Source organism: Parathielavia appendiculata, assembly GCF_033297405.1.
Source record: "Parathielavia appendiculata strain CBS 731.68 unplaced genomic scaffold N657scaffold_8, whole genome shotgun sequence".
Classification (NCBI taxonomy): Eukaryota; Fungi; Ascomycota; class Sordariomycetes; order Sordariales; family Chaetomiaceae; genus Parathielavia; species Parathielavia appendiculata.
The window spans coordinates 923383-949092 of NW_026944227.1; the positions used below are offsets into that span (position 1 = coordinate 923383).

Sequence of the window (25710 nt, forward strand, 5' to 3'; positions counted from 1 at the left end):
CCGGTTTGACGAGGGGCGGACAACCCGGGCCGTCCGGAAGTTGCCCTTCAGCACCAGCCAGCGCTTTACATGGAAGATCTGCGATTCTGATTTCAACGACCACCGCCAGTAGCTTAACGGTCAATGGTGGTGGTCACCCTGGGGTTTTGGTTGGGATCTTCTGGATCTTGTCCCGAGAGGTCACCAGTCCGACTCAAAGCCCCGCCGCCGCCTCGCCCTGTGCACCCCCGCGAAGTAGGATTCGTAACTGGCTACTTCTCTTCAACCGCCGATGAGGGTTAGCTGGTGAGCTTTTGATAGTTGGCAGAAGAGATACTTTGAAAGTTGGGCATTCTGAAGGGCTGGCCCAGCGCCTGCACCGTTTTTTACCACTCTATGACCTCCATATATCGAGTCAAAACCTGAACTTGGATGGTTTTCTTAGGATCCTATAAGCAGTGCCCGTTCTTCTCCTTCCAAGGTCCAACTCTCCTTTTATGCTCCAGCTCTCTCACCCAGGTGAACGATCTGCACACCGATACGCACAGACCACCTAAGTGTTGGATGTTCGCGCTCGAATTTTGAAGCTTCAAGCTGGCGCCCAGATCCAGTTCACACCCTTGCCAGCAAACCGTCTTGTCCAGCCTTGCCGTTTCCTTCCAAACATCAACCAATTCCCGCTGTCTTGCGTCAACCGTCCCGAAATCGTCCAACAGCACAACAGCACAACAGCACAACAGCACACAATGGTACAAATCAGCGAAGTGCGCGGCAACACGCGCGACCACCGCACGGCGGCCCACACACACATCAAGGGTCTCGGTCTCAACTCGAGTGGCATCGCCGAGAAGCAAGCCGCTGGCTTCGTCGGCCAGGCTGCCGCCCGGGAGGTATGCAGTACACCATGTACATGGTATGCGGTCCGAGACTGACATGGAATTCTCTTTCTCCTTTTACAGGCCTGCGGAGTAGTTGTCGACCTCATCAAGGCACACAAGATGGCCGGCCGTGGAGTGCTGCTGGCGGGCGGGCCTGGCACGGGCAAGACGGCGCTGGCCCTCGCCATCAGCCAGGAACTCGGCACCAAGATACCCTTCTGCCCCATCACCGGCAGCGAAATTTACTCGACCGAAGTTAAGAAGACCGAAGTGCTCATGGAGAACTTCCGCCGCGCAATCGGGCTCAAGGTCCGCGAGACCAAGGACGTCTACGAGGGCGAGGTCACGGAGTTGACACCAGAGGAGGCCGAGAACCCGCTTGGCGGCTACGGCAAGACCATCAGCACCTTGCTTATCGGCCTCAAGAGTGCCCGCGGCCAAAAGAAGTTGCGGCTCGATCCCAGCATATACGAAGCCATCCAGAAGGAGCGGGTCCAGGTGGGCGACGTCATCTACATCGAGACCAACACGGGCGCCTGCAAGCGCGTGGGCCGGTCGGATGCCTACGCGACCGAGTTCGACCTCGAAGCCGAGGAGTACGTACCGATCCCCAAGGGCGAGGTGCACAAGAAGAAGGAGATTGTCCAGGATGTGTCGCTGCACGACCTCGACGTGGCCAACGCCCGGCCTCAGGGCGGCCAAGACATCATGTCCATGATGGGCCAACTGATGAAGCCCAAGATGACCGAGATCACCGACAAGCTGCGTGGCGAGATTAACAAGGTCGTCAGCAAGTACATCAACCAGGGCGTGGCTGAGCTGGTACCCGGCGTGCTCTTTATTGACGAGGTATGTCTCAGTCAGATGTGACTGCAGTGCGGGGGAGGGATTGTGTGGAGTGGTGGAGCTGACTTTGACCGATTCCCCGTTGTTTAGGCACACATGCTGGACGTCGAGTGCTTTACCTACTTGAACAAGGCGCTGGAGTCGCCCATCTCGCCGATTGTTGTGCTCGCCTCCAACCGAGGCATGGCCACCATTCGCGGAGCGGACGACCTCAAGGCCGCCCACGGCATCCCTCCAGATTTCTTGACCCGTCTTTTGATTATCCCAACCCACCCGTACGAGCCCGACGAGATCAAGCGGATCGTTCGCATCCGGGCGTCCACCGAGGGTGTACAGGTGACGGACGCCGCCATCGACAAGATCGCCGACCACGGCGTGCGCATAAGCCTCCGCTACTGCCTCCAGCTGCTGGCCCCTGCGAGGTATGATCTTTTGGTCTCGGGTGCCCGCTGCATATATGTGGAGAGAGAGAGAGTGGTGCTGACGGAAACTTGACAGCATCCTTGCCCGGGTCAACGGCCGCAACCAGATCGACGTCCAGGATGTCGCAGAGTGCGAGGACTTGTTCCTGGACGCCCGGCGGAGCGCCGACGTCCTCGCTAGTGAAGCCGGCCAGGGCTTTCTTCCATGATTGCATTAGCGCACGCGGCGTTTTTTTTTAGTAGTTGATGGGCCATGGGGGCTAGCAGGGGTTTGGGGCGCAACTCTGTCACATTTCTAATCTCTGCTTGTATGATAGAATATGGGAATGGGCAGGACAGGTTGGGAAAACTGCGTTGAGGTCGGAGTTGGCGCGGGGAATGCTCGTTTTCGATTTAGTTTGGTTGTTGTCTGGCCCATTTTGTGGCATCTGGCTGGCGGTTGGTTGCGCGGGCTGTCGGTGTTCAATGAACGTCAGATACCTATCCTTCCCCTATGAGTAATTACCACCAACACAGAAACACCCAACCGACTGTGCTTTCCTGCACAGTTGCCTCTTGGTCTGTTAGAGCACTTCAAATGGCAAATAGGAAACGAACCTGGCGAAGTAAGTAAATAGGTGGTGGTTAGCCCGATTCGGCCGACATGGTCTTTGTTCGGGGCTGCGCATTCCAGAGGGCGGCATTCTGGGAATTCCTTTGAGCCCATTGTCCCGTGGCTGAGGAAGAGGCCGGACTGATGAAGGTTGAGAGAGTGGATGTCTGCCCCCTCCACTGCGCAATACTGCGAACGGAAATTCTGCAAACGCTGGAGACAAAGAACCATGGGATGGGCATCTCCACTGTCCTGCGGCGCATTCCCGAAACATCTGAAGAAAACCCACCAGTCTTGCCCACGGGTAGCTGGGGCCGGTCTGCCGCGTGCCCGTCATAATACCATGTCCGGGTTGCCAATGGGATAAGGGTATTCACGTTTCTGTTTCGGGCCAGGGTCATTGTCCGGCCGGTGAGTGGGATGGGGAGGATGAGAACTCACAAAGGAGACAATCCCAGGAGACCAAGCCCCCTCCAAAGCTCTGGAACTGATTTATTATCATTCATTGGGAGAGGCCAGTGGAACAGACCACTTTTTGTCCCCTTCCTTCCTAGAGCTCGCCCGCCCCCTTTCTTTCTTCCCTCCTCGCCGTCCTTGTAAAGCAGAGACACACAGATCACCAAGGTCCCCAGTCAACTGGAACAGGGCCCTCAGCGGTCACATCTGTGTGCTTCTACCCTCCTCCGTTTGTCGATAACCGTTTCCCAGGGGCGAGGGGAGAAAATGACAGAAGTGGTAGCCACTTCTTCGCAACAGTGGCACGTCCCTTCCGCACCGACGGGCCCCGTTACCCGCTCAGCCATGGCTGCGAAACCGGGCCCGGCAGCACCGGCAGTGGAGAGACAGCACGGATCCGAGACCTCACCGACAGCCCCTTTATCTTCTTCCGGCCCATCCCGGCCCTCCAAGCCGTCTGAGGATCCCCCCAGGCGTGGTATAACTAGAAAGCGTGCTGCCTCTATCAATACGGAGGAGGCCAACCGGCCCAAGATCGAGAACCTGAGCCTCAGCACGCCGCCCACTGCCAGTTCAAGGCCCTTTGACGGCGGCAGTGACCTGATTTGCCTCTGTACCCCGGCCCCGAAGGTTCCCAGGCCAAGAAACGGTATGTCTTCTTTGCTCTTGCCATGGTTGTTAGCAGAAAAGGCAACTTACACCCTCACTTCCCTGTTCCTTCATGTCTTGGGGGACACTCGCCTCTTCCTTTATCAGCTTGCATTGATGCGCACTGGAACGCAAGGGAGGAGATCAACTGCTGACGTAGACACTTGCCCAGCCTTCATTCTTTACCGCCAGCACCATCAAGCGCACGTGGTCCAGCAGAACCCCGGGCTCGCCAACCCAGAAATCTCCAAAATCATCGGCGAGCAATGGCGCCTGGAGCCTGAGGAGCGTAAGAGCCAGTGGAAGCTGCTGGCCGAGGAGGAGAAGCAGCGCCATCAGCGAACGTACCCCGACTACCGATACCAGCCTCGGCGCGCAAACAAGACCGGAAATCCGCAGTCGACTCGGCCCGCTCCTGCGCGAGGCCAGGATCCGCACCATTGCCCAAACTGCGGCGGACGGTACATCGCCACGCCCAGAACGCCCTCCACACCATTCATGACGCCCACGACCACCAAGCCGGGCAGCGCACCGTACGGCCCTCCCCCGCTGAGCCAGCACCCAGGCCTTGCTTCGCGCGCCGACATGAATCGGTACGGCCGAACCCACCCGCTTTGGGGCAGTTCCCAACCCCCCGGCAGCCTGTACGACATCCAGAAGGATTACGACCGCGCCATGTCCCCGAACGAGTCCAAGCGCCGCCGGTACAACGCAGCAGGAAGCTACCACAACTTCCACGTCCTGCCGTCTCCCCCTCCTCCCTACCCACAGCCCGGCTACCCTGCGTCCTCTCCCCCTCCCCACCCGCGGCAATCCTCCTTCAGCAACCCGCCCACACCAGCCAGCTTCGCCCCCGGCCCCGGTCCGACTCCCCTTTCCGGCCCTTCCTCCATGCTCCCGCCGCGAAGCAGCCCAGGCCCGATGCCACCGCCGCCACGGCCTTCCCATTCCGTCCCGGTCGCGGTACCCGTCACCGGACAGCAGTACCCCGCCGCTGTGCCTCATTCCTTCTCACGCAACAACAACTCCGAATTCGACGAGTCCCTCCGCCTCCCGCCGCTGCAGACCCATCTCCCCGCGTCGCCTGACACCAGCGAGTCCAGCACAGGCGGAGCGGCCGCGGCGGCGACTGCAGGAGTGACGGGGCTGGGAATCTTGCATTCGACGCCGACTATCCCTTCGTATGCAGGTGGCGGTAGTGGTGGGGGTGCAGGAGGAGTGAAGAGGGAGAGGGATGCGGCGGCACGGAGTGTCGAGGCGATGGTGATGAGTATCTCGTTTGTGAATAAGTTGCGGGTGCTCGAGAGAATCAGTCCGCCTCTGGGCATGGAGAGCGGTGGGTTCTCCGGGCCTAGGGGCCCGGTGATTGCTATCGAGGGGCCGGATCAGAGGTTGGTCAGGGCTGTGGCGGGGGTTGTGGAGCGGGCGCTGAGGGCTGCGTCGCCTGCGGCGGAGGGCGGGTGGGAGGTTAGGTGCTGGGAGGATGGGAGTGCGAGTGGTGGTGGTGGTGTTCAACAACAAGAGGACGATATGAATATGGTTGACGTCGGGGTGGTCGATTCGGCTTCGCGGCACGGAAGTCAGGCCAACATCGCCACGTCCCCCAGTTCGGGTAGCACTCACGCCAGCATCAATCCCTTCACGGCCTACCTCCGCACCATCACACATTGGCACGCCAAGTCGGCCGAGATTGTTCAATTTGTCGCCGGCGCCGGCTCCCCGGCCGTCCGCCAACCCCGCCTCTCAACTTCATCCGTTACGACCGCCTCCTCTTCTTCAACATCCGCAGCCGACCCCAACATGACAGAACCCGAATCCGAGGCCACACCGCGCCCGTCAACCTCAACCCGGCGGCATCCACTTCCTTCCCACCCAATCAGCCCGACTACCTCAACGCCCACCACAGCAACAACCACCGTCGAAACTCAACCGCAAACACAGATTCAGGGACAAGATAACAACAAAAAAAAGCCACTGCCCATCGCCCTCCTACCCTCAGGCTTCTCACTCAGCCTGTCAGATCGCTTTGCCTGCGCAGTGCCCATCGCCGACGCCTACGCGCCTGTGGATCACTGGCAGTGGATGGCGACGCTGTGGCGGGGCATTGTCGGGGCGGATCTGGTGGTGTATGTCTCCCCTCGTATGGGACATGGACATGGACATGGGTATGGTGATAGCGTCACAGAGGGTAGTGTCGTTGGGGGTGGGACGGTCGAGATCAAGAGTGCTGGGTTGATTGTTGCTCGGGTGCCTGTGCCTGGTTCTTGGTATGGACGGGGGGACCGAGACATTATGACGGTGGATGAAAAGATGAGAAGGAGGTTGGGGTTTGAGGTCGTGGAGTGGGTGCGGGGTGCGGGGTGGGCGGGGTCAAGCCGGGGGATCATAGAGGGACATGAGGGGTTAGAGTCGTTCTAGGGGTTCGAACCTGGATGTTCGAGTTCTTGTGAGGGGTCCCAGTGAGCTCGGGCATTGTTGGTTGCCTTGGTGATTGACGCATCTGGCTGTTTATTTTGGAAATTTGGATTACAGAGAGACTGAGACGTTGTGGTATTCTAGCTAGGGGGTGGCATAGCTCATGGGAATTTGATGTCGTACCTTGAACTGCTTGTGCCTATTGTTCCAACTTTCCACCCGATGTCTCCTAGTTGTTCTGATGTGCCTGTTTTCCATGTCTTTAACCTGCTTTGACATTAGACGGAAGATGGCGGCATAGTGAGCGGGAGGTCGTGATCCCTAGCCAGGATTGTAGTCATCGTCCCTCGGGCTTGGACGTGCCCAGGTGTTTTCGGAGGAGACAGAGTAAAGTCACTTCTTCTACGAGCTGGATGTCGAATTTCTAGGCTGGTACTATCTGATAGTGGTGTGTAATCGAATGGGTTTGGTGGTTTCGGCGAGGGACATAGCGCAGCGAAGCGGATAGGGTCGCGAAGAGAGGCTTGTCGAGTCAGATCTTTGCCCGCTGCTAGTTCAATCTTTATATATTTTGGCGTTCTTTTGGATTTCTTGTCCACGTCCTTGATGCTTCTTCCAAAGAACGCCCTCCTCCTCGGATGGACACAACCAACGCCACGTACGTGAGATCAGACGAAGGCCAATCGCGCCACCAATCAGCGTCACAGCCAAGAGACAGACGAGATGCAGCTAAGACAACGCTAAAGTGTCTCGGGAACCGGCAAGTGGGTCACGATCGACCCCAATCTTTTGGAGAGGTCAATGGGATGGCCTGAATCTGCAACCTCCTGCAATGGCGAAATGCCACACCTATTTGCGCGTGCTCTGTGTGATTTTTACCGTCGCACCTCGATGCGAATTCTGCCAGCACTTCCCGATACGTGGATACCCCCGTGGAATTTTCCTGAATTGGTCTCGTGCGCTTTCCTTTTCCAATTCGTGTTGCTTAGATGCATATATTTTACCCCACATTAGTTCCATTCTGGTATATGTGGGCCCTTGCCCATGTGGGCCGCACCTTTCTCCCGCGAGTCCTTAAATTACGAGCCAGACGTGCTTCCCTTCTCCCAACCTCCACTTTCCAAAACAACAAAAGTTTGCGAACTGAGTTTTCTGATCAACTGCAAGACCAAAGCATTCAGAGCCCTTTCCAAAGCCTTGAAACACTACATTCAAATCCACCGACCCCAACACGATGTCTCGTCAGGCATAGGTCGCTGTTTTTGACACCATGTCGTGGTCCGAGTTCACCGAGGGCCGCAAGGTCCAGCTCAACGATTCGCGCAAGGGCACCATTCGCTATGCCGGCCACACCCTATTTGCTCCCGGTCTCTGGATCGGTGTCGAGCTCGAGGACGCCTCCGGCAAAAATGACGGCAGCGTCAACAACCATCGCTACTTCGATTGTCCCATGGGCCATGGTATGTTCGTCCGGCCTGCTGCATTGAAGCTCCTGGCTGGTCCGCCCGCGCCTTTCATGCCTCAACCTGCGAAAAAGACGCGCCCAAGCAGCACCTCCATGGCCTCCTCTCGCGTGTCGACACCTGCCGACCCTGGACTGCCCAAGCGGATGAGTCTCAACAATCCTAGTCCGACACCTGGCCAGAAGCCTGCGCGCACACCCAGCGGCATCCGAGTAAGCCTTGAATTTCCTTTGTTTACATTTCGACGCGTCTCTCTCCCCTCGACGCTTTGCCTTCCCCACTCCCCCGCAACCCCTCGCCATGCGAGGCACCTCGCGGACTTCATCCTGGCCTCGTCGCGTTACATCTCCCCGCGACGCGCCTCACCCCCTCGCAATGTGAGGCACCCGGCAGACCTCGTCGTGACGTCGCTGCTTGACTCGTCGCTTTCGTCTTCCCCCTTGCAGTGCGTGGCACTTGGCAGGCGCGTTGGTTGACGCGTCTCATCATTCTTATCACTGCGAGCACCTGTGAGACCTCTGTCTGACGCCACTCAGTCCCCCACCAAGCAGCTGGGCGCCACTGCGGCACCCAATGGCCCCCCTTCCCGCACCACCACCCCCGCCACGATGGCCAGAGCTCCGTCTGCGCCTGCCGTCCGTGCTCGCCCGTCTGTCTCAGCGGGTCGGGCGTCCATCGTGCCTCCGGTGCCCCGACGGGCTTCTGTGCCCAAGGGTGCAGCCGCCACCACCACACCCACCACCATTGCCGCCACCGCCACGACGACGACCACCGCCACGACTAAGCCGTCGGTCGCATCTGCCACAGCGACTAGCAAGGACAAGGAAAGCGACAAGGAGGACGACAAGAAAAAGGACAAGGAGATCGAAGATCTCAAGGCCAAGCTCCGTGCCTTGGAGAAGAAGCGGTCGGAAGACCGGGAGAAGGTTCGTAGCGCCACACCCGGCACAGTGCCCATAGAGCAGAGACTGACAACAGTAGATCAACGCTCTCGAGAGAGTCAAGAGTGAGCGGGATCGATTCGAAAGAATCATCCAGACCCTCGTAAATGACCTACCTAAAATTCAATGTTTGTGGCTGCTCACTCACACGATGATCCACAGCAAATCAAATACCAACCACAACAACAAGAGATTGCCGATCTGCGAAGGCAACTCAAGGAGGCGGAGGCGAGATTCAACAATGTCGAACAACTCCAGGAGGAGCACGAGTCAGCCATGGAACTCGCGACTCTCGACAAGGAAATGGCTGAAGAAATGTGCGATGTTTACAAGACGGAGCTTGACACTCTTCGGCAAAAGACGGAGGAGCTGGAACTCGAGGTCGACATCCTGCGCGAGGAAAATGCCGAACTCAGCAAGGGAATGTCCTCAGAGGAGAGAGCCAGCACCGGCTGGCTCCAGATGGAGAAAACCAACGAGCGTCTTCGCGAAGCTCTGATCCGACTTCGCGACCTCTCTCATGAGCAAGAGGAGGAGCTGAAAGCTCAAATCAAGGGACTCCAAGTCGACCTCTCGGAATTCGAAACACTAAAGGACCAGTTCACCGCGTGCAAGGAGGATCTCGCCCAGAAGGAATCCACCATTGAGGATCTCCGGGAGCAACTTGACAATGCCCTCGGCGCCGAGGAGATCATCGAGAGCCTGACGGAACAAACCATGAATCATTCCGAAAAGATCAAGGAGTTGTCAGCTACGATCGCCGAACTCGAGGATCTTAGAGAGATTGCCGATGAGCTGGAGATCAACCACGTCGAAAACGAGAAGGAGCTGCAAGCAACCATTGACGAGAAGGATGCCATCCTTGCGGAGCAGGCCCGCCAGATGGCCTTCCAGAAGAAAACCATGGACGACATGGAGTACACCATTTCCCGGTTCCGAGAATTGGTCACCAGCCTGCAGAGCGACCTGGCCGATATGCGCGCTTCGCATGCCGTCACTGAAAACGAGTCCGAGCATCTCAACGCCCGTTCCCGCGCCATGCTGGATCTGAACATGAAGCTGCAGATTTCGGCTGCCAAGGCCCAGGTAAAAACCATTGACCTGGAGCTCCGCCGCATGGAAGCTCAGGAGGCCGAGCAACACTTGGAGATAGTCACCTTGTTCCTTCCGGACGCCTATCAGTCCGACAGAGACTCGGTCCTTGCTCTGTTGAGATTCCAAAGACTGGCATCCAAGGCGGCCATTCTCAACCGGTTTGTCAAGGAACGCGTCAACGGCCAGCCCCACCCTGGTCACGAACACGAGATTTTCGACGGTTGCAGCGCCATGGACAAGCTTGCCTGGGTTTCTTGCATGTGCGATCGTTTCATCGATTCTATCAGCCACTGCTCGCTTGAGCAGTTCACCAAATACGCAGGTGCCCTGTACGAATTGGAACCTGTCGAGAGAGCTTTGAACGGATGGATCGACGGCATGAAGCGCGACGAATTGAAGGAGAAGCAGTGCGCCGACGAGCTTCACCGGACCATCGCCCTGATGACCCACCTGGCCGAGGTGCACATTTCAAACGACTTGGAGTCGTTTGCCGACGACATCCACATGAAGGCTCTGCTTATGCAGACCCACCTGGAGTCTGCCGCCATCTCTTTTGCCACCACGGCGGCCATGGTTCAACGCATCGTCACCCAAGACGAAAACGAACTTTGCCAACATTTTGTCAAGAAGATCGAGGGCGTCGTCACCCAGACCCGCAGCGCCAAGGTCATTGCGGCCAAGACTGTCCACGCCCTGGAGGATTTGAAGTCGAGGTCGCTGTCACTTCTGCCTGAGACCCTCGACGTATTTGAGCAGTGTGAGACTGCGACCGCAGAGCTCGCTGACATGTCAAGAAAGATCGGCCTGGGCGTCCATTCGCTTCTGCACGAGGAGGGCAGGACCGAGCCCTTCACGATCGCCGACGTTGAGACGTGCACCCAGAAGACAGCCATGGCCGCCTCCAACTCGACCGAGACGGAACCCTTTTCGACCTACCTGACGAAGCTCCGCCTCGTCACTTCGCAAATTTCCGACCTCTCTTCGCTGAGTTCCGACCTCAGCCAAACCCTGGAGTTTGACCGGCGCCCTGCGCCTTGGATCCTGCGGAGCCAGGAACTGAAGAACCTCAAGAACATTCCAATTGAAGCCGAGGCCGAGGCTCGTCGCCTCAAGGACGACCTCGCCAGTGCTCGCCGGACCCTCGCCATTCGCGAGGAAGATCTCAGCACCGCCCAACTCAAGATCGAGACACTCGAATCCCGGATGCGTGACGCCAAGGCCAAGGCATCGCGAGTTTCGGAACTGGAATCTCAGCTTGATGCCGCCAAGGAGGAGGCTGCCACCCTCTCGGAGAGCATCGAGAAACAAGACCGCGAACTCAAGACGCTGGAGCTCGAATGCGACAAGTGGAAGCACATCGCAAACAACAACCGTGTCGTTACCGGCAGCAATGCCCAAGGCGACGAAACCGGAACCAAAAACAAACAAGAACACGCCGTCGCCACTGCCACGATCGACAGCCTTAGGACAGAGATCGACGGCCTGCAGGCATCGGTTCGCTACCTGCGCGATCTCAACCTCCGCGCACGGACAATTGAACAAGCAAGTCACGATTGGCTGACCGAGCCACTCACCAAGAGGGCGTCGCCGGCCGAGCAACGCAAGGCCAACATCACCTCGGAGGGTAGGGCCGTCCTCGGGGAGCTGGTCAATCTGGCCAGCAAGGCCACGGTATACGACATGGCGAGCTTACCTGCGGATAAGGTGGCGTGGAAGCCTGCTAAGAGCACGCCGCAATACCATGCGGCGAAACAAATGGAGGAATATGGAGCGTGGAAGGGATGGGAGGATGCTACTGTCAGAAGGGGAAAAAAGAAGTATAAGGGGCTGGGGATGAAGGACAGGCAGGGGAAGCTGAAGGTGTGCGTTTCTGCGGCGCAGTCGGGAAACCAGATGGCGATGAAGCAGATGCGGATTTTTGTGAGGAGATGAGAGGGGATGAGAGGGGATGAGAGGAGATGAGCGGAGAAAAGGATTGTTTTTGGGAGAGCGTTAAAGGGGGAAGGGGTTTTTTTATCTTGTCAGCGGGTGCAGTTTTCCAGCGGGTGGTTTTCTCAGCGATTGTAGTTCGTGGTTTGAGGACCGTTGGCTTTTCGCTTTTCTCAACGGTTTTGCTTTGTTTCTCAGCGGTCGGCATTGTTAGAAGTCGGAAGCGGTTTTGGGTGGAGGCGTTCGGGAAGACATGGTCTGTTTCTTGAGATACCCCTATAGCGTTGTTTTGGAACCGGAGTGGTTGTTGGTCCGATGCATCTTGATTCGGATTGTGTGTCATGTCTTTCGTTTGTGCTTGTGATATGTTGACACGCCAGTCTGGATGCTTGCTCCGAGGAGACGTATAGATGGAAAGGAGGAAGGCAGAGGGAGAGTTGGGCGCTGTGAATGGAGGGAACAGAGAAACATGAAGGATAGAGAGACAGGTAACATGCTTTATTTTTACACCGCCGCTACCAAAGTCTATTTCCCCTTGCCCTTGCCCTTCTTGCCCCCTCCTGAACTCCCGCTCGCACCCGCACCACCACCACCACCACCCCCGGCAGCAGCCAACAAGCTCGCCATGTCCGGCATCCCGCCGGGCCCAGCGCCGCCCGCGCCCATCTCCTTCATCATGTCCTTAAGGAAATTCTCGCTCACCCCGCCCCCGGTCATAGCGGGGCTGTAGTACGGCAGCAGCTCCCCCATCTTCCACCCGCGCGGCACCGCCGGCCGCGGCCACGGCTTGCCCGGGTCCAGCGCCTGGGGCGGCATGGGCGCGCCGCGGACTTCCATGCGCAGCGCACGCGATTGCTCAGTCGTCGGGTTCGCGCGGAGGTGCTTGGCGACGAGTATGTAGAGGTGATGTTTGTTGTTGATCTTTGTCCCTCCCACAGCGGGTTGAGACGGTTGTTGCTGGCGGAGGTTGACCTTGACCCGCCCCGGGTTGGCCCAGTCCTTGGGGTGCAGCTTTCCTGCCTCCAGAACGGTCGGCAGCCGCAGGTTGGCGCAGGCCTGGACGATTTCGATGGCGAGAGGGTTGTGTACTGCCAGGGAGCGGGGCACGCGCCGCCCCTCGGCACGGGTGCGGGATGCGTCGAAGTAGACTGGGTAGAGGCACTGGAAGGACTTGTAGGGGGTCTCGTCGGTCGTTCTTTGCATCTGGACGCCGGCACCTAGTCGCGTGGTGGTCGTTTGAGGAGGAGGTGGTTGGGAAGGGCGGTTTGCTTGTTGAGCCGTGGTGGGTTTGGTGGTTGTGTCGACTCGGCGCATGATGTCGGATTCGACAAAATCGTCGATGTCGCCCTCGGAGGGGTCCGACATTTCAAGGTCGCTGTCCGAAACTTCTTCTACCCGTGGTTGGGACATGGCCGGCGATGGTGCAGTGGAATGTGCAGTGGTGGTGCATGAGGGAAGGAGAAGCGATGCGATCTTCAGAGGAAGGATGTTGTTAGCGGGGCCCATTGTGGAAGTTAGGTGTGGTCTGTGCTCACAGTGGGCTGGTGGGGTAGGTGCTGGGGGTTTGTAGACTGGGACTCTCAGGGTCCAGCATCCTGGCTTCCAACATCCTCCCTTTCGGACAAAACATCAATTGATGAATAGGAGATGATCCGTATGGGAACGTGATCATTGTCGAATGCTACTTTGAGATCAATTCGTCTGTTACCAGAAGTAATGCGGTCGTCACCACCTTATTCCTAATGGTGCCTTGGTGCCAGAGATGGCCGCCCACTGCATTGTAGGCTCTGATAAACGTGATGTTCACTTGGTGCAGAAGGAGTTCGGCCAGGACTGCGGTTCAACTTGCACTTTTGCCGCTTGGAACTCAAATCATCCCAGGCACGCACGACCAGAAATTGGCGAATCACGTTTATCAAATTGAGGCATCACAAGGCATATTCCGAGCCACACAGTCAGATCCGAAGCTGGACCACAGCTGTCAGACAGCCCAGAGCCCATTACGGTTTTCGGGTCGCCTTTCCTCTTGTTTGATCAATCTCCATTCGCTGCTATAAACACCAACATATAGCACGCATCATTAAGGAACCTCTGGGCGAGGATCTTGTTCCTTGCATGGAATGCCTACGGAACGGCCAAGTCGCCTCGCAGCCATAGCAGCAGCGACGGATGTCAGTAGCACCATCGCCGAGTTTGTTCACCGATACCAGAGTCTTTCTCTGCACCGAGATTCCCAGGATAGCTTGGTCAAGGTATCGTTATCCCGGTACTCCCATCACTACCTAGCTAGGGCCCTTCATCTGACACTGTCATCCCAGGACCTCATCCTCTACTCCGAGGTCCATTGAGTCGAGTCTTCGGGGAGAGAACGAAAACCTGTTGAGCAGGCTACGAGACATAGAACCTAACCTCGAAGATGCTACTCGGTCAAGGCGGGACTTGCAGCAACAGGTCCAGCAGCTGCAGGTTTACCGAGGGGCTGCACTGCAAGAACACCATCATTTGAAGGTAGCATCACCAACTGACAGTCCCGGCCAACGCTCATCTTCAATGCAGAATAGTAATCCATATGTTACCGGTTTGATAGACGGTGATGGCCTCATTGTGAGTCACCTCCCCACCCCGGATCATACTTCTATATTTCCTGACATGTGCGGTTAGTTTAAGCAATCATTCATAGCCCAGGGCGTTGAAGGCGGAAAGAAGGCAGCCTATGCCCTGCGAAGCGCCATTCTTGAACAATGCGGCAGTCATGCCGCCAACATTGAGATTATCACCAAAGTCTACGCCAACCTGGCCGGTCTCGGCAAGGCCATGCGTCGCGACGGCAGTCTAAGCAACGAATGCCACCTCAAAGACTTCTCGTTAGGCTTTACCCAGGCCAAGGCAAGTTTCGACTTTGTCGATGTCGGCCATGGAGAAGAGAGGGCAGATGATAAGATCAGGGGTAGGGAGTCCGTCCAGCTTGACCTGACCACGCATGAACTAACATTAGAGGCGAACAGAAGCTACTAAATAGCATCTCCGCAACAACAACTGCGCACAGGTTATTCTTGGCATCTCCCACGAAGCCGGTTGCTCCGTTTTTCGACGAGCTGTTTCAGGATGTCTCCCTGCGGATCCGAGTTACGGTTCTTGAGGGCATCCCCGCAGTCCGCGAGCTCGCCGCAACTGGGGTGAACATCCTGAATCTGAACGACAGGCTCTTCCGGTCCGAGAAGTTGGTGGACAGAGTCTCGATCCTTCCCCCCCCCCCGGAACCTTACTCCCCAGCTGTGTCCGTTGAAGCCAAAGCCACGGCAGCGAGCGTCACCCGCGTCGGCACTCGACGCCCGCCCAGGCCCCCGCCACCACCTACGCCCGAGCGGCCGTTAAAATTCCCACTCCTCCGCCGCCACAGGTCACCCTCCCGACGCAGCCCAAACCAGCCTCTGCGCCGGCCCGCCCCCAGCAACCGACAAAACCCGCACCGTGGTAAGCAACCGAAGCCTCTTCCCATCCTATCCCAAGACAAAAGTAAGCAACAAACACAGAACTGACGAAATTTACCTGTACAAAGGAACCCCGAGCCCCGCGGCCTGGACCTGCCCCTCCAAGTCTCCCAATCGGCCCTCGACACCATCAAGAAGCGCAAGGACCACAACAAGCTCTGCAACAACCACTACCTGCGCGGGCCCTGCGCCAAGGGGTCCGCCTGCATGTTTGAGCACAAGTACAAGCCGACCAAGGAAGAGCTGGTCGCCATTTCGTTCCTGACGCGGCTCAACCCGTGCTCGAACGGGCAGCGGTGTGAGGTGGAGGATTGTATTCATGGGCATCACGTACGTTTATCCTCGTTTTAGACTGTTATCCTTTGTTGGCTCGATGTTGGACTGGGGAGGAGGGAGGTTAAGTGTGGTATTAGGCAGCATCCTGCTAACCTCTTGTGGCGGTGGCTGTAGTGTCCGAGTGTGCGGGATGGTGTGTGTACGCACCCGTTTTGCAAGTTTGGAAAGGAGGATCATCCGCCCGCGACGAGGATTAGGCTTCACAAGTCTTAGGATGGATGGATGAAGGTTGATTGTACCTTTGCTAGGTGCTGGGCTGGGTCAGGCAGGACCAGCAGGAGGGGACGTAAAATTGGTATATACCCATGCCGCCTCCGACTTGTTGGGCGCAGCGTCATGAGTTGTCTGGCGTTGTGGAGACATAAGGGGTTAACTCGGTGATGATTTTAACGAAACATTTTCACCCGTTGTAGCAGGCAATATCAGTGAAGAAAGGGGACATGAATATCATGAGACTATCCTGTGGAACACCTGGCAAGATTGTCATGCCAGTCATATGTAGCTTGCTTATTGGGGAGTCTGTTTGGGTCCATGCTCTTCCCAACAATCAGCGGGTCTGCACATCCCCTGAATACTGGCAGTTTCTTAAGCGTTACATGCGGGAGTTGGAACCGCCCCAGGCGTCGCCTTGTGGTACCAGATTTCTGCTCTCCCCAATTTGCCTGGGTGAGTATCTAGACGGCTATCTAGTTAGGAGCTGAGGGCGCACGAGGATAGCTGGGGCTCCGCGTCTCTGAGCTTTCACGGCCAAGCGGCCAAAAAGCTAACTCGATGCGCTACAGACTTGCTGCACGTGGAAAGAGATCGCTTCGAAAAGATGGTCAGATTACAGAAGGAAGATCGGTAAGGTATACAGCACATCCGGAAACACATGACCCTGAGCGTGACTGATTTGGACCTGGGTGTAGCCATGTTGGTTCGAGGCAGGATGGCTCGGGAGGCTCTTGAATATAGCCCTCGCGCCTTTCGAGTCATACAACCCCTTCTGAAGGGAGTCATCGTTTCGTTTCGCGTATCATCCAATCAATCAACCCCATTCGCGCTCTACGGCATGCTGTTCCTTTGCCTCGGACTTTTCTATTGACTTAAGGGTCTTGCGGAGATGCCATTTTGCTTCTCTCGCAGTCAGTCGTCGAGGAAGAGGGACAGTCACTTCGGCTGTTAAGGGGCCGCACCCAGTTGGCGTGTTGGCTTTACATTGCCGCCGCATGTGTCCAAGGAGCCATGCCGGAAATATAGTACGTACCTACTTGCAAGCCAGCTCCCTCCGGCATATTCATCCCAGTACTATCAGTTTCCTCGTGTGTGCCGCTCTCTCTCACGACTCTTCATAGATCTCGCCGCAGCCGACGCGGAAGGCGATGTCGTCGCGCCACTCTATCTGTAGCACCAACAGCTTCCAGTAATCGAATACATTCATCGGCGTCTGGCTGGCCACAGCAACGAATTCGTGCTTGCCGAAATCACTGATACCACCATTTTGGCCGCCCTTGTCCGGCACGGAGCAGGTGGCGGTACTCGTCATGGAGCCGACACGAATGCCAGAAGAGTCCATGATTGCCAGCGGGGAATGGTCGCTGTAACCGGGTGCCAATGTAAAGAAGGCCGAGCTAGCCAAGAAGAAGACGAGCTGCGACTCTGGGATTTTGCTCAGCTTGGCCGGGTATAACGATGGATACCCTTCTTCGAGGTCTTTTGAAGTAACAGGTTGGTCACGGCTGACATTCCAGCTCGGTAGCGCTCGGTGTTCTCTCGAGCCGGACGACGCCGTTCTGCGCTGAATAGGCTCGGGACGGAGAGGGTGATGGTGATGCTCAAAGCATAGGACTTCGCGAAACGGTCTAAGTAGGTATATCAACGGCGTTGGCCGAAAGGTCAGGTGGCAAGAGACGTCAGGTTAACGGGGCCAAACAAACAGCCGTCCAACTCACCCGCGCCGTCTGTATTGCTCTCCTATCGCAACAGTTGCTCCACCAATCCAGCCCATCCACGATCAGCTTGGAAAAGGAACCTTGACACGAAATGATGTCATGGTCAGGATCGACAGCTCGTTTCTACGTCCCGTGCCCGTTTTCGTGGTTGAAGTCCAGACTAGTCCATGTTCAAAGTGAGATCGCGGTAGACCCCGACTGAAGTCTTCACCCGACAGTGCCGACAAGCTTTGTAAGACGGCACAGAATCCGTCGAAGACGTCGCCTGGGTAGCTGAAAAACCTGTGGGTATAGTTGGACACCAGGGACTTGTAAAGTTCCCAGAAGTCCTCTGGGTCCCTGCCAGGCTCTGGCCGCAAAGACAAATTGGCTTGGCTCGCGTAGGCGCGACGGAAATGGAGCGGTGCGTTTTCAAAGCAGGATTCTTCGCAAAACGTGTCCTCCCGACAGGTTCAGTAAACCTGCTCGGGCATGAAAACGAGCATGCGGCGAGAGAGCACGTACTCCTGCATTGTCCAACCACGCTTGTTCCAAGGAGTCAGGCCCAAGAAATGCATGGATGGGCCTGGAAGCGGCTGCAGAGCCGTCATGAGTGACAGCCCAGAATCTGTCCCTCGATTGGTGCCGTTGGTGGCTCCGCCTGGTGGTATAATCATTACCTCTTCTTGAACAACCGAGCGCGTTCCCGGGCGTAATCCGGGCAGGCCGCCGTTGACCCCTGACGAGGACGCGGCGACGACAGTGAGAAAGGCAAGGGCGTATATCTGGCACATGGACCCTAACTGAATTCGTTTGTCCTCATCATCGTCCTGGAGGATGCAAAGTCGTCGATCCAGAGATGCCGGAAACCCAACGACTTACTTAGCGATATCGAATCCCTGATGGTCTGGGGAAGAGGCTTGGCGGCGAGGGCGCCCGCCTTTGCCAAGGCATCCTTGTTGCTTGTTTCCAGCTTCACTTCCTGTGGCCCGCCCCAAACGTAGCTGAGCACCAGGTACCGGTGCTCGAAGAAGCGGCTAGAGAGGATCCGGCTTTATCGATGTTGAGCTGATGGGCGTCGTCACCTTCGAGGACATTGACCTCTCGGAGTATCTATCGGGTGGTTCGCACGCCATGCCATGCTCCGCCTTGCAGATATTCATCCAACGAAGCACCCATTAGATATCGAGCACGAGGGGCCGGCGCCGTCCACCAAAAAACATCGTGTCAAGGCCGGACTGGGTATCCGCAAGTTGCCGGTCTGCCCTGGCCGATACCGCGCCGATGTCACAGGACTGGAATGCATAGAACAAGCCCTTCAGCAAGCCGGCGGCGTCGACATAGATGGACAGCCGACGAACCCGGTAGTGCCCGCCTCAAGAAAGGCTCTAACTACCAAAGTAAGACAACTCAGCCACACAATCATCCTCATCGCAGAAACGACCAGGCAGGTGTCGGTTCAGAGCATCTCCGATGAGCCGACAATGCGGGCATGTCCCCCCTCTCTGAAGAATGCTGCTGAAAGAACCAAAAGCGGTTTTTTCCAGAAAAACCTCGGCTTCTCTAAAGGGGTATCGGGTCTTGTCAACTCGTCCATCCTCAAGCGCGGGCAAATCAGAAACCAAGGGAAGTCTTAGGGCGTCAAACTTAATCTTGTTGCAGAACTCGCATAGGACAAGATCATCCATGCCGAGTTGAGCCTCCTGCTGGCCAAGAGACTGGGGATGCGAGATGTAGGCGGTTGAGTGTCGGCACTAGGAGCAGTGCGCACTGGAGCAAAGATCTTGGTGGATCGACAACGAGAAGACTCAAATATAGGAGACCAACTGCGTCCTTTCGAATTCAAGAAACCCCGCTCTGCTGTGCTAGGTGTAGTCTGCTATGCAGCACGGTCCTGGGCGCCCATTGGCTGGCCTGCTCACCAATTGGGCTAAATAGACTCGTGGTCGCACAGCAAACGTCAGGCTCGCCAAAAGGACATGTTGGTGCCTATGGCTTCATCAGACCGCCAACTTGGGACAAAGTGTGAGAAGGGTTTGAGGACGCCGCGGCGCAGAGGATTAGGAGGTCGTTTCGGAGATGCTAACCCGGGTCGGAGTCGAACTTGACTCGGCCGAATGCTTGGCGTGGTCATGATGTTCGTTGTTGTCCACCATGAATTTGGAAACGCCAACTGTGAGCCACAGGCATTCCACATTCAGCCGGCCAAGCAAGCCACTCTGTGAGTTGACGCTCTGAGTCAAGATGCTTCCCACATCCGACCGCAGTCTGCCATGACATGGCTCGTCTGGGATAACGGAACGAATATCCGCGCAAGGACTATGTGCGTCGGTCTCGAATGGGCAGCTCGATTGTTGACAAGCGTTAAATGCCCATCAGCGGTAGAAGGAGGAAGGTCGGTTTAATGTTCGATCAGCTGCTGGAAGTCATCGATAGTCTGCCCGATGGTTGGCCTTGCCACTTGACAGACACAGCCACTTGTCACACAAGGGGAAGGATTCTGGAAGACTTCTCCGTAAGGCATGATCAACTAGGCCCTAGCAACCTCCACGTCCTTCTGTGAACTCTTTGGCCCCTTCGGTCGGTCTGCTGGTGAGAACCGACGTCAGGACAAGTACTTGAGACCTGCGCTAATAGCTTGGCGCGTTGTCGTTCGCTGATTCTGACCAGTTAGCATTTTTGTTGAACTCTCCAGACTCAGAGAGAAACAATACCACCGAGAATGGTTTGAGATGCTGACATCAGCTCTGGAGCTCTGAGCTTCTGGGGACCAAGAGAGCACGGCCGGAGGAGTGGTACGACTCGAGGCTGTGCGACCATAAGGCGCTCCCCCGGCGCTCCGGCCTGAAAAAGTCGGTGGCATATCTGGCAACGAGCTGAATCACGGCAAATGCGGCAGGCCCATTCATTCCTTGGGCAGCGCACAGCCTCGAATGGGTGACAGTGGTTGGGCCGGGTGATGTCGAATGACGCACCATCCAGGCGCTGAGCATGATTATCGGTATGGCGGCATTGCACCACGACTACCTTGGGTAGGCAATGATGGCTTGCTCGGTCGGTCCGCAACACAGTAACCTAGAGCGTTCAACTAGGGTGCGTTTCTGGCAGTTTGTTGAACTCGATACGTGGTGAGCAGTTGCAAGTAGAAGCGATGGATGATCGACCGTATCCACCCTACTCCGATCGTGGGGTTGGCTTCGGCTTACTGGGTCGACCGTTCAGACGTTTAACCCAATGAGATGCACTTAGCTCCACATCCCGCTGCGGGGTCTCGCTTAGATCCACTTACTGCAGCACATCGATGCCCCACCCAAGCTTCCCGCCTGACACCTCAAACTGCCTCGACTACCCCCAAAACAGAATAAAGGCAAGACATGGGTTCCAAGTTCCATGTCCACAGATCGAGCTTCTCTTCAGTACCTGTCGGTTTTGCATATTCAGCAGCAACTTAACTTTGACCTCACCACTACGACTTCTACCATGGACGCTCACATCTCGGATCAAGGCTCCTGGAAGGGCAAGGCCACGGACAATGGCCCCTCCAACGGCGGCTTCCGGTCCCAGCAGGCCATGAAAGTCGAGCCACCACGCCTAGAAGACCTCCAGAAGTCCTATGCAAGCGTTCTTGAGGATCCTCGCAGCCCCGGCTGGTACGCCACGATGATTAGCAGTCTGGGCGAGTTCATCGGCACCCTGGGCGCCATCCCCTTCTGCGTTTGCTTCCCAAACCCCTTCAAAGAGGTCGACCAGGGCCACGTCGGGCTGATCACCAAGTTCGGCCGCTTTTACAAGGCTGTCGACCCGGGTCTGACTAAGGTCAACCCCTTGAGTGAGAGACTCACCTCTGTCGATATCAGGATTCAAATCGTTGAAGGTGCATTCATACACTTCTCTCCTGGTTACCATCAACAACACTAGCTGACACCCTACAGTTCCGAAGCAGACCTGCATCACCCGGGACAACGTGACCGTAATCTTGACAAGCGTCATCTACTACCACATCGTCTCGCCTCACAAGGCCGCCGTAAGCAATAATCTTCTTTGTTTGAGGACTGTTTATGCCCCTTGTGTCTGTCCCAGGAGCCATCCTGCTCCCGAGACAGCGCATTTCCTCCCGAAACGCCTCCGGACATTTCAGGACTAGGATATTCGAGCTGATATTGTTGGTAGTTTGGCATATCAAACATCCGCCAAGCTCTCATCGAGCGCACCCAGACCACGCTCCGCCACGTCGTGGGTGCGCGTGTGCTCCAGGATGTCATTGAGCGCCGCGAGGAGGTCGCCCAGAGCATCGGCGAGATTATCGAGGACGTTGCAACCGGCTGGGGCGTGCAGGTGGAGAGCATGCTCATCAAAGACATCATCTTCAGCCAGGAGCTGCAGGAGTCGCTCTCCATGGCCGCCCAAAGCAAGCGGATCGGGGAGAGCAAGATCATTGCCGCCAAGGCTGAGGTCAGCGCCGTTTTAATCTCTTGCCATTTCACAGTTCCATTGATACTGACTCCCCCCATAGGTCGAAGCAGCCAAACTCATGCGCCAGGCGGCCGACATCCTGTCTTCGGCGCCCGCCATGCAGATTCGCTATCTCGAGGCCATGCAGGCTATGGCCAAGAGCGCCAACAGCAAGGTCATCTTCCTTCCCGCCGCCAACCAGACGATGCCCGGGTCTGCGGCTTTCAATGCCACAGTTACCAACGGAGCTAACAGCAACCCGTTTGACGAGGGCGGCTCGGCGTCTGCTGGACACCATGACTCGGGACACGACTCGGGTTTTCAGCAGGCCCTGAACGCTAGGGTTATTGAGAACATCTAAGCTTTCTGTTCCCTCGCTTGTGGGCACGGATGGCAGGACGGTCTCTGAACCCAACCAGGTCGGCTACAGGTGCAACGCAGTTGACATGAGTTTCCACGGGTTATGATCTCGCCTCAGAGCTATTTATGTTTAATCGCTTCTTTTTACGTTCAACGAGCGGCTTTCTAGCTGAAGTGGGACGACGGACGGTTTTCATTTCGTCCCTTAATGTCACACGACGACGACGATGTCGCCCAAACGGTAATGAGGTTTTGCTCTTGGCAGTCCAACACTGTAGGGATATAGGAATTGCGGATGAACTCGGCGGATGGACCCCGTTTAGGCGTTGGTGGGATTGTATATGACAGGATTCTGGAAGGGCATTTGTCGACTTTGCTTTCCATTTAGTAGTGTTTGTACGATCTGACGCTAGTCTCAATGATATCACTGTCGTCTTGTTTTGCACATTGCATGTCAGACTTCGCTCGGAGATTTATCCATAAACACAAAAGAAGCAATGGACTAGGCCTAACCAGCCCTTCCCAAATTCTAGCCATGTGTCGGGAGATAATGAGCTCCTCATAAATAGAGCGATCGTCTTTGATGAGTTGGAGCGGATGGTCAACTGTGAATAGTAACGAGACCATTACAGGATATCTGTCTGTCACTTAGTCAACAGGTCAACACTCCGGCGTGTTGAACATGTCAATATTCCTCATGATACGGTGGTTGTAGGCTGGGGTGTTGATTCAACAGAGATACATGCTCAATAATCAAGACATGGCAGAATCATGAACGCTCATGACCATCGATCGGAAGTGTATACCCTATGTGCCAGACATAAAGACAAAAAGCTCACCGACACCACCTCACGCAGCAGTGTCGGCTACGAAAACCACTTCTGGGGTTTTACTGAGTAAGCAAGGGTGGGCTTAGCAAGTGTTCTTTTTCTTTTTTTTCTTTTCTTTAGCAAAGGTGCGAGAGCGATGACTCGAACCCGCGAGCAGAGCAAGTGTTAACGAACCGTGCTGCCCGGTGCAGCAGCGAGCAGTCCGGACCCTGCCAACTAGGCGAAATGCCTTGTGGGTGGGTCGTTGAATCTGAGGGGAACGCCGGCTTATAAAGCTGCGGAGGGTGTGGCGTTGCTCAATGGGTGGGAGGCAGGATGGGACGGAAGACGGGGCAGGTTCACGGGCCACGGGGAAGCAATGTGAGAGACTGGCATTGAACAATGGGTATCTACTTACCAGGCCTCCCTTTCACCCACTTATTTGTTTGTTTGTTCGTTTGTTTATTGAATGGTCACTTTCTAGTCATCGAATCCCTCAAACTCATCCTCACCACCACCACCACTCTTCTTCACCACCCCCTCCTCAGCATTCCGCCTCCTCACCTCACCAATCAATTCCTCCAACTTCCGCTGCTCCTCCTTCTCCTTCTCCGTCATCTGACCCAATCGCATCGCCTCCCTCTTCCGCCTCTTCTTCTCCCTCCTAGCAGCCTTCAAGTCCTCCTGCTCATGCTTCCCGCTCCAAGCCTCATTCTTCTTCCTCTTCAGCGAAGAAGCCCCGCCATCATTCCCGTTCGCGCGCTCCGCATCCCGCTCAGCCTTCTCCTTCTTCCACTTCTCCAGCTCCGCCAACCGCTTCTTCTCGCGGGCTTTATCCTTGAAGGGTATACTCGCCGTGTCGATTGCCAGGCCAAGCGACCGGTCCAGCCCTTTCACTTCGGGCATCTTGGGCAGCTCGAGCAGGCCGTAGCCCTTGGCGAGGTCGACCCAGTCGAGGTCGGCCACCCGGAAGATGGACGTCGCCTGGTGCTCGATGTAGCTGCGCGCCCAGCTGACAAAGGCGCGCTGCGCGAGCTGGAAGATCTCGCGGTCGGACTTGGCCTGGGCGCGGATCTTGGAGGAGGTTTCTTCGGCCTCGGCGTCGGCGACGGAGATGGGGGGCTTGTCGAGGGGCGTGATGGGTGTCTGGCGAACGTCGAGGAGCTGCACATAGCCTTCCTCGCGGCCGGGTTGGAGCATGATGACGGCCAGGCCCCGGCGCCCGGCACGACCGGCACGCCCACAGCGGTGAATAAAGACCTTGGTGTCGGTGGGCGGGTCGTGTTGGACGATCAGGTCGACCTGGGGAATATCGAGGCCGCGGGCGGCGATGTCGGTTGTGAGGAGGACTGTCGGGGAGGTGGCGTTGACGAAGCGCTCGAAATTCTTCTCGCGCACCTGGGGCTCGAGTTTCCCGTGGAGGGAGACGATGGAGAAGCCGGAGGGGAGAATGCCGTGGAGAACGCGCGCGAAGTACTTGACGGCGAAGCAGGTTGAGAAGAAGACGATGGAGCGGGAGGGGCGCGGCTCGACCTTTTCTAGCAGCTGGCACAAGGCAGGTATTTTGTGGCTTGCGGGTGTTACGATGTAGGACATCTGTAATGACATGGGCGTTTTCCTCTCTTGGATAATGCCGCCATCTTTCAGGCTTTTCACTCGCACAGTAATCTTGTGGGGGTACAGCAGGCCTACGGTGATGAGCCTCTCTACTGCTTCACTTAGCGAGGCGCTGAACAGGCCTGTACGGCGCTGCTTGGGTAAGTAGCCCAGGATCCGGGTGAGTTCCTGGGAGAAGCCCAGGTCCAGCAGCCTGTCGGCTTCGTCCATGACCAGGACTTCGAAAGAGGAGGAGGGCGCCTTGACATAGGGGCTTGATAGCAGCTCAGCAAGACGTCCCGGCGTGCCCACCAGGAGGTTCGGCGACAGTCGTAGAAATGTGCTCATGTCTTCGGCGGCCTTCGTTGTGCCTCCTACAAGGAGCTGGGGCACGATTACCGGCTCTGTTGTGGCAGGACGTTTCTCGTCGTCTTTGGCAAAGGGTAGAAGGTCGGCAGAAGAGGCGTGGAACTTGATGAGACCCACGAGCACATTGTAGATCTGGGACGCAAGCTCTCGTGTTGGCGAGATGATGATAGCCTGGACGTGATGTCGTTTTGGTGGTTCTTCACAGCGAAGGAGTTTCTGTGAAGGAATTGTGTCAGTAATGGCCTCTTCATACGTGCCAAGCTGCTAGAGAGAGAAGCATACTTCAACCACTGGTATTAGGAAAGCAAGTGTCTTGCCGCTGCCAGTGACTGCCTCTACCACCACGTCCTTGTTTCCTCGAAAAATTTCAAGACATGATTTTTGCACAGGAGTCGGTTGTTCATACCCCATTGAGGAGAGGTAGTCGAGAATCCATTGCGCAAGAGTTGGCGTCAGGGCGTCCCATGACCTGGGAGCCTTCTTGACGCGGGCTTGTACTGGTGCCATCGTCGGCGTTGTTGAAGATTCGTCCTCAATCTCGCTGGCAAAGTGAGATGCCCATTGTCGAAAAAACACCCGACTTTCATATCTTATCGTATTTTATCTGACGGTGCAAAGAAAGCCGGCTTGGCATACTTTGTACGAGCGTCGGTATTACCGTACGTTACGGATACGCTCAGGCACCAGGTCACTTACACCAGGTCAGCCCGGTGGCCTTCTTTA

At 56.5% G+C, this 25710-nt stretch overlaps 10 protein-coding genes across 10 annotated transcripts; 6 read left to right on the forward strand and 4 right to left on the reverse strand.

The window, feature by feature from the left end:
* Positions 1 to 493: 493 nt before the first annotated feature.
* Positions 494 to 2713, forward strand: N657DRAFT_691309 (AAA family ATPase-like protein). Its single transcript, XM_062797098.1, has 4 exons — positions 494 to 869; positions 939 to 1706; positions 1794 to 2125; positions 2202 to 2713. The coding sequence occupies exons 1-4, from the start codon at positions 726 to 728 to the stop codon at positions 2332 to 2334; spliced, it is 1377 nt and encodes a 458-aa protein (XP_062646621.1). The 5' UTR covers positions 494 to 725; the 3' UTR covers positions 2335 to 2713.
* On the reverse strand, positions 2309 to 3458 carry N657DRAFT_482280 (uncharacterized protein). Its single transcript, XM_062787577.1, has 2 exons — positions 2723 to 3458; positions 2309 to 2605 (listed from the first exon to the last, which is right to left on the reverse strand). The coding sequence occupies exons 1-2, from the start codon at positions 3052 to 3054 to the stop codon at positions 2413 to 2415; spliced, it is 525 nt and encodes a 174-aa protein (XP_062646622.1). The 5' UTR covers positions 3055 to 3458; the 3' UTR covers positions 2309 to 2412.
* Positions 3459 to 3608: 150 nt separating this feature from the next.
* On the forward strand, positions 3609 to 6176 carry N657DRAFT_539986 (uncharacterized protein; the record flags this gene model as incomplete). Its single annotated transcript, XM_062787816.1, has 5 exons — positions 3609 to 3822; positions 3994 to 5002; positions 5054 to 5330; positions 5406 to 5522; positions 5643 to 6176. Coding segments are annotated over 5 exons (2151 nt in total), but the record flags the coding sequence as incomplete, so codon positions are not given.
* Positions 6177 to 7220: 1044 nt separating this feature from the next.
* Positions 7221 to 8443, forward strand: N657DRAFT_482630 (uncharacterized protein). Its single transcript, XM_062787580.1, has one exon. The coding sequence runs from the start codon at positions 7507 to 7509 to the stop codon at positions 8173 to 8175; it is 669 nt and encodes a 222-aa protein (XP_062646624.1). The 5' UTR covers positions 7221 to 7506; the 3' UTR covers positions 8176 to 8443.
* On the forward strand, positions 8270 to 11928 carry N657DRAFT_482478 (uncharacterized protein). The gene is made up of 2 exons (XM_062787579.1): positions 8270 to 8625; positions 8681 to 11928. Exon 2 carries the CDS (start codon positions 8767 to 8769, stop codon positions 11665 to 11667), a length of 2901 nt encoding a protein of 966 aa, XP_062646625.1. The 5' UTR covers positions 8270 to 8625; positions 8681 to 8766; the 3' UTR covers positions 11668 to 11928.
* A 261-nt stretch (positions 11929 to 12189) lies between these two features.
* Positions 12190 to 13123, reverse strand: N657DRAFT_664676 (signal recognition particle, SRP19 subunit; the record flags this gene model as incomplete). Its single annotated transcript, XM_062795249.1, has 1 exon — positions 12190 to 13123. Exon 1 carries the CDS (start codon positions 13072 to 13074, stop codon positions 12190 to 12192), a length of 885 nt encoding a protein of 294 aa, XP_062646626.1. The 5' UTR covers positions 13075 to 13123.
* Positions 13124 to 13784: 661 nt separating this feature from the next.
* Positions 13785 to 15704, forward strand: N657DRAFT_656918 (uncharacterized protein; the record flags this gene model as incomplete). The annotated part of the gene is made up of 8 exons (XM_062794752.1): positions 13785 to 13921; positions 13983 to 14172; positions 14221 to 14268; positions 14326 to 14618; positions 14711 to 14972; positions 15005 to 15138; positions 15224 to 15485; positions 15606 to 15704. 8 exons carry the CDS (start codon positions 13785 to 13787, stop codon positions 15702 to 15704), a joined length of 1425 nt encoding a protein of 474 aa, XP_062646627.1.
* A 1105-nt stretch (positions 15705 to 16809) lies between these two features.
* Positions 16810 to 18833, reverse strand: N657DRAFT_672642 (uncharacterized protein; the record flags this gene model as incomplete). Its single annotated transcript, XM_062795646.1, has 7 exons — positions 16810 to 17183; positions 17215 to 17277; positions 17423 to 17444; positions 17503 to 17862; positions 18082 to 18200; positions 18284 to 18438; positions 18763 to 18833. 7 exons carry the CDS (start codon positions 18831 to 18833, stop codon positions 16810 to 16812), a joined length of 1164 nt encoding a protein of 387 aa, XP_062646628.1.
* A 1586-nt stretch (positions 18834 to 20419) lies between these two features.
* On the forward strand, positions 20420 to 22643 carry N657DRAFT_646612 (uncharacterized protein). Its single transcript, XM_062793152.1, has 4 exons — positions 20420 to 21275; positions 21334 to 21425; positions 21572 to 21853; positions 21915 to 22643. Exons 1-4 carry the CDS (start codon positions 20792 to 20794, stop codon positions 22212 to 22214), a joined length of 1158 nt encoding a protein of 385 aa, XP_062646629.1. The 5' UTR covers positions 20420 to 20791; the 3' UTR covers positions 22215 to 22643.
* Positions 22644 to 23445: 802 nt separating this feature from the next.
* Positions 23446 to 25568, reverse strand: N657DRAFT_691316 (DEAD-domain-containing protein). Its single transcript, XM_062797099.1, has 2 exons — positions 25270 to 25568; positions 23446 to 25203 (listed from the first exon to the last, which is right to left on the reverse strand). The coding sequence occupies exons 1-2, from the start codon at positions 25492 to 25494 to the stop codon at positions 23503 to 23505; spliced, it is 1926 nt and encodes a 641-aa protein (XP_062646630.1). The 5' UTR covers positions 25495 to 25568; the 3' UTR covers positions 23446 to 23502.
* Between the last annotated feature and the right edge of the window lie 142 nt (positions 25569 to 25710).

What these genes read in the sequence shown, in the direction of transcription:
- N657DRAFT_691309 (XM_062797098.1), top strand. Translation starts at nt 726, where the DNA reads ATGGTACAAATCAGCGAAGTGCGCGGCAACACGCGCGACCACCGCACG. An exon ending in GCCAGGCTGCCGCCCGGGAG is followed by an intron (nt 870 to 938) that starts GTATGCAGTACA and finishes CTCCTTTTACAG; the next exon opens with GCCTGCGGAGTAGTTGTCGA. An exon ending in CAGCTGCTGGCCCCTGCGAG is followed by an intron (nt 2,126 to 2,201) that starts GTATGATCTTTT and finishes GAAACTTGACAG; the next exon opens with CATCCTTGCCCGGGTCAACG.
- N657DRAFT_482630 (XM_062787580.1), top strand. Translation starts at nt 7,507, where the DNA reads ATGTCGTGGTCCGAGTTCACCGAGGGCCGCAAGGTCCAGCTCAACGAT.
- N657DRAFT_482280 (XM_062787577.1), bottom strand. Translation starts at nt 3,054, where the DNA reads ATGACGGGCACGCGGCAGACCGGCCCCAGCTACCCGTGGGCAAGACTG. An exon ending in CTATTTACTTACTTCGCCAG is followed by an intron (nt 2,606 to 2,722) that starts GTTCGTTTCCTA and finishes GGGGAAGGATAG; the next exon opens with GTATCTGACGTTCATTGAAC.
- N657DRAFT_646612 (XM_062793152.1), top strand. Translation starts at nt 20,792, where the DNA reads ATGTCCACAGATCGAGCTTCTCTTCAGTACCTGTCGGTTTTGCATATT. An exon ending in TCTCGCCTCACAAGGCCGCC is followed by an intron (nt 21,426 to 21,571) that starts GTAAGCAATAAT and finishes TATTGTTGGTAG; the next exon opens with TTTGGCATATCAAACATCCG. An exon ending in TCATTGCCGCCAAGGCTGAG is followed by an intron (nt 21,854 to 21,914) that starts GTCAGCGCCGTT and finishes CTCCCCCCATAG; the next exon opens with GTCGAAGCAGCCAAACTCAT.
- N657DRAFT_691316 (XM_062797099.1), bottom strand. Translation starts at nt 25,494, where the DNA reads ATGGCACCAGTACAAGCCCGCGTCAAGAAGGCTCCCAGGTCATGGGAC. An exon ending in TCCTAATACCAGTGGTTGAA is followed by an intron (nt 25,204 to 25,269) that starts GTATGCTTCTCT and finishes ATTCCTTCACAG; the next exon opens with AAACTCCTTCGCTGTGAAGA.
- N657DRAFT_482478 (XM_062787579.1), top strand. Translation starts at nt 8,767, where the DNA reads ATGTTTGTGGCTGCTCACTCACACGATGATCCACAGCAAATCAAATAC.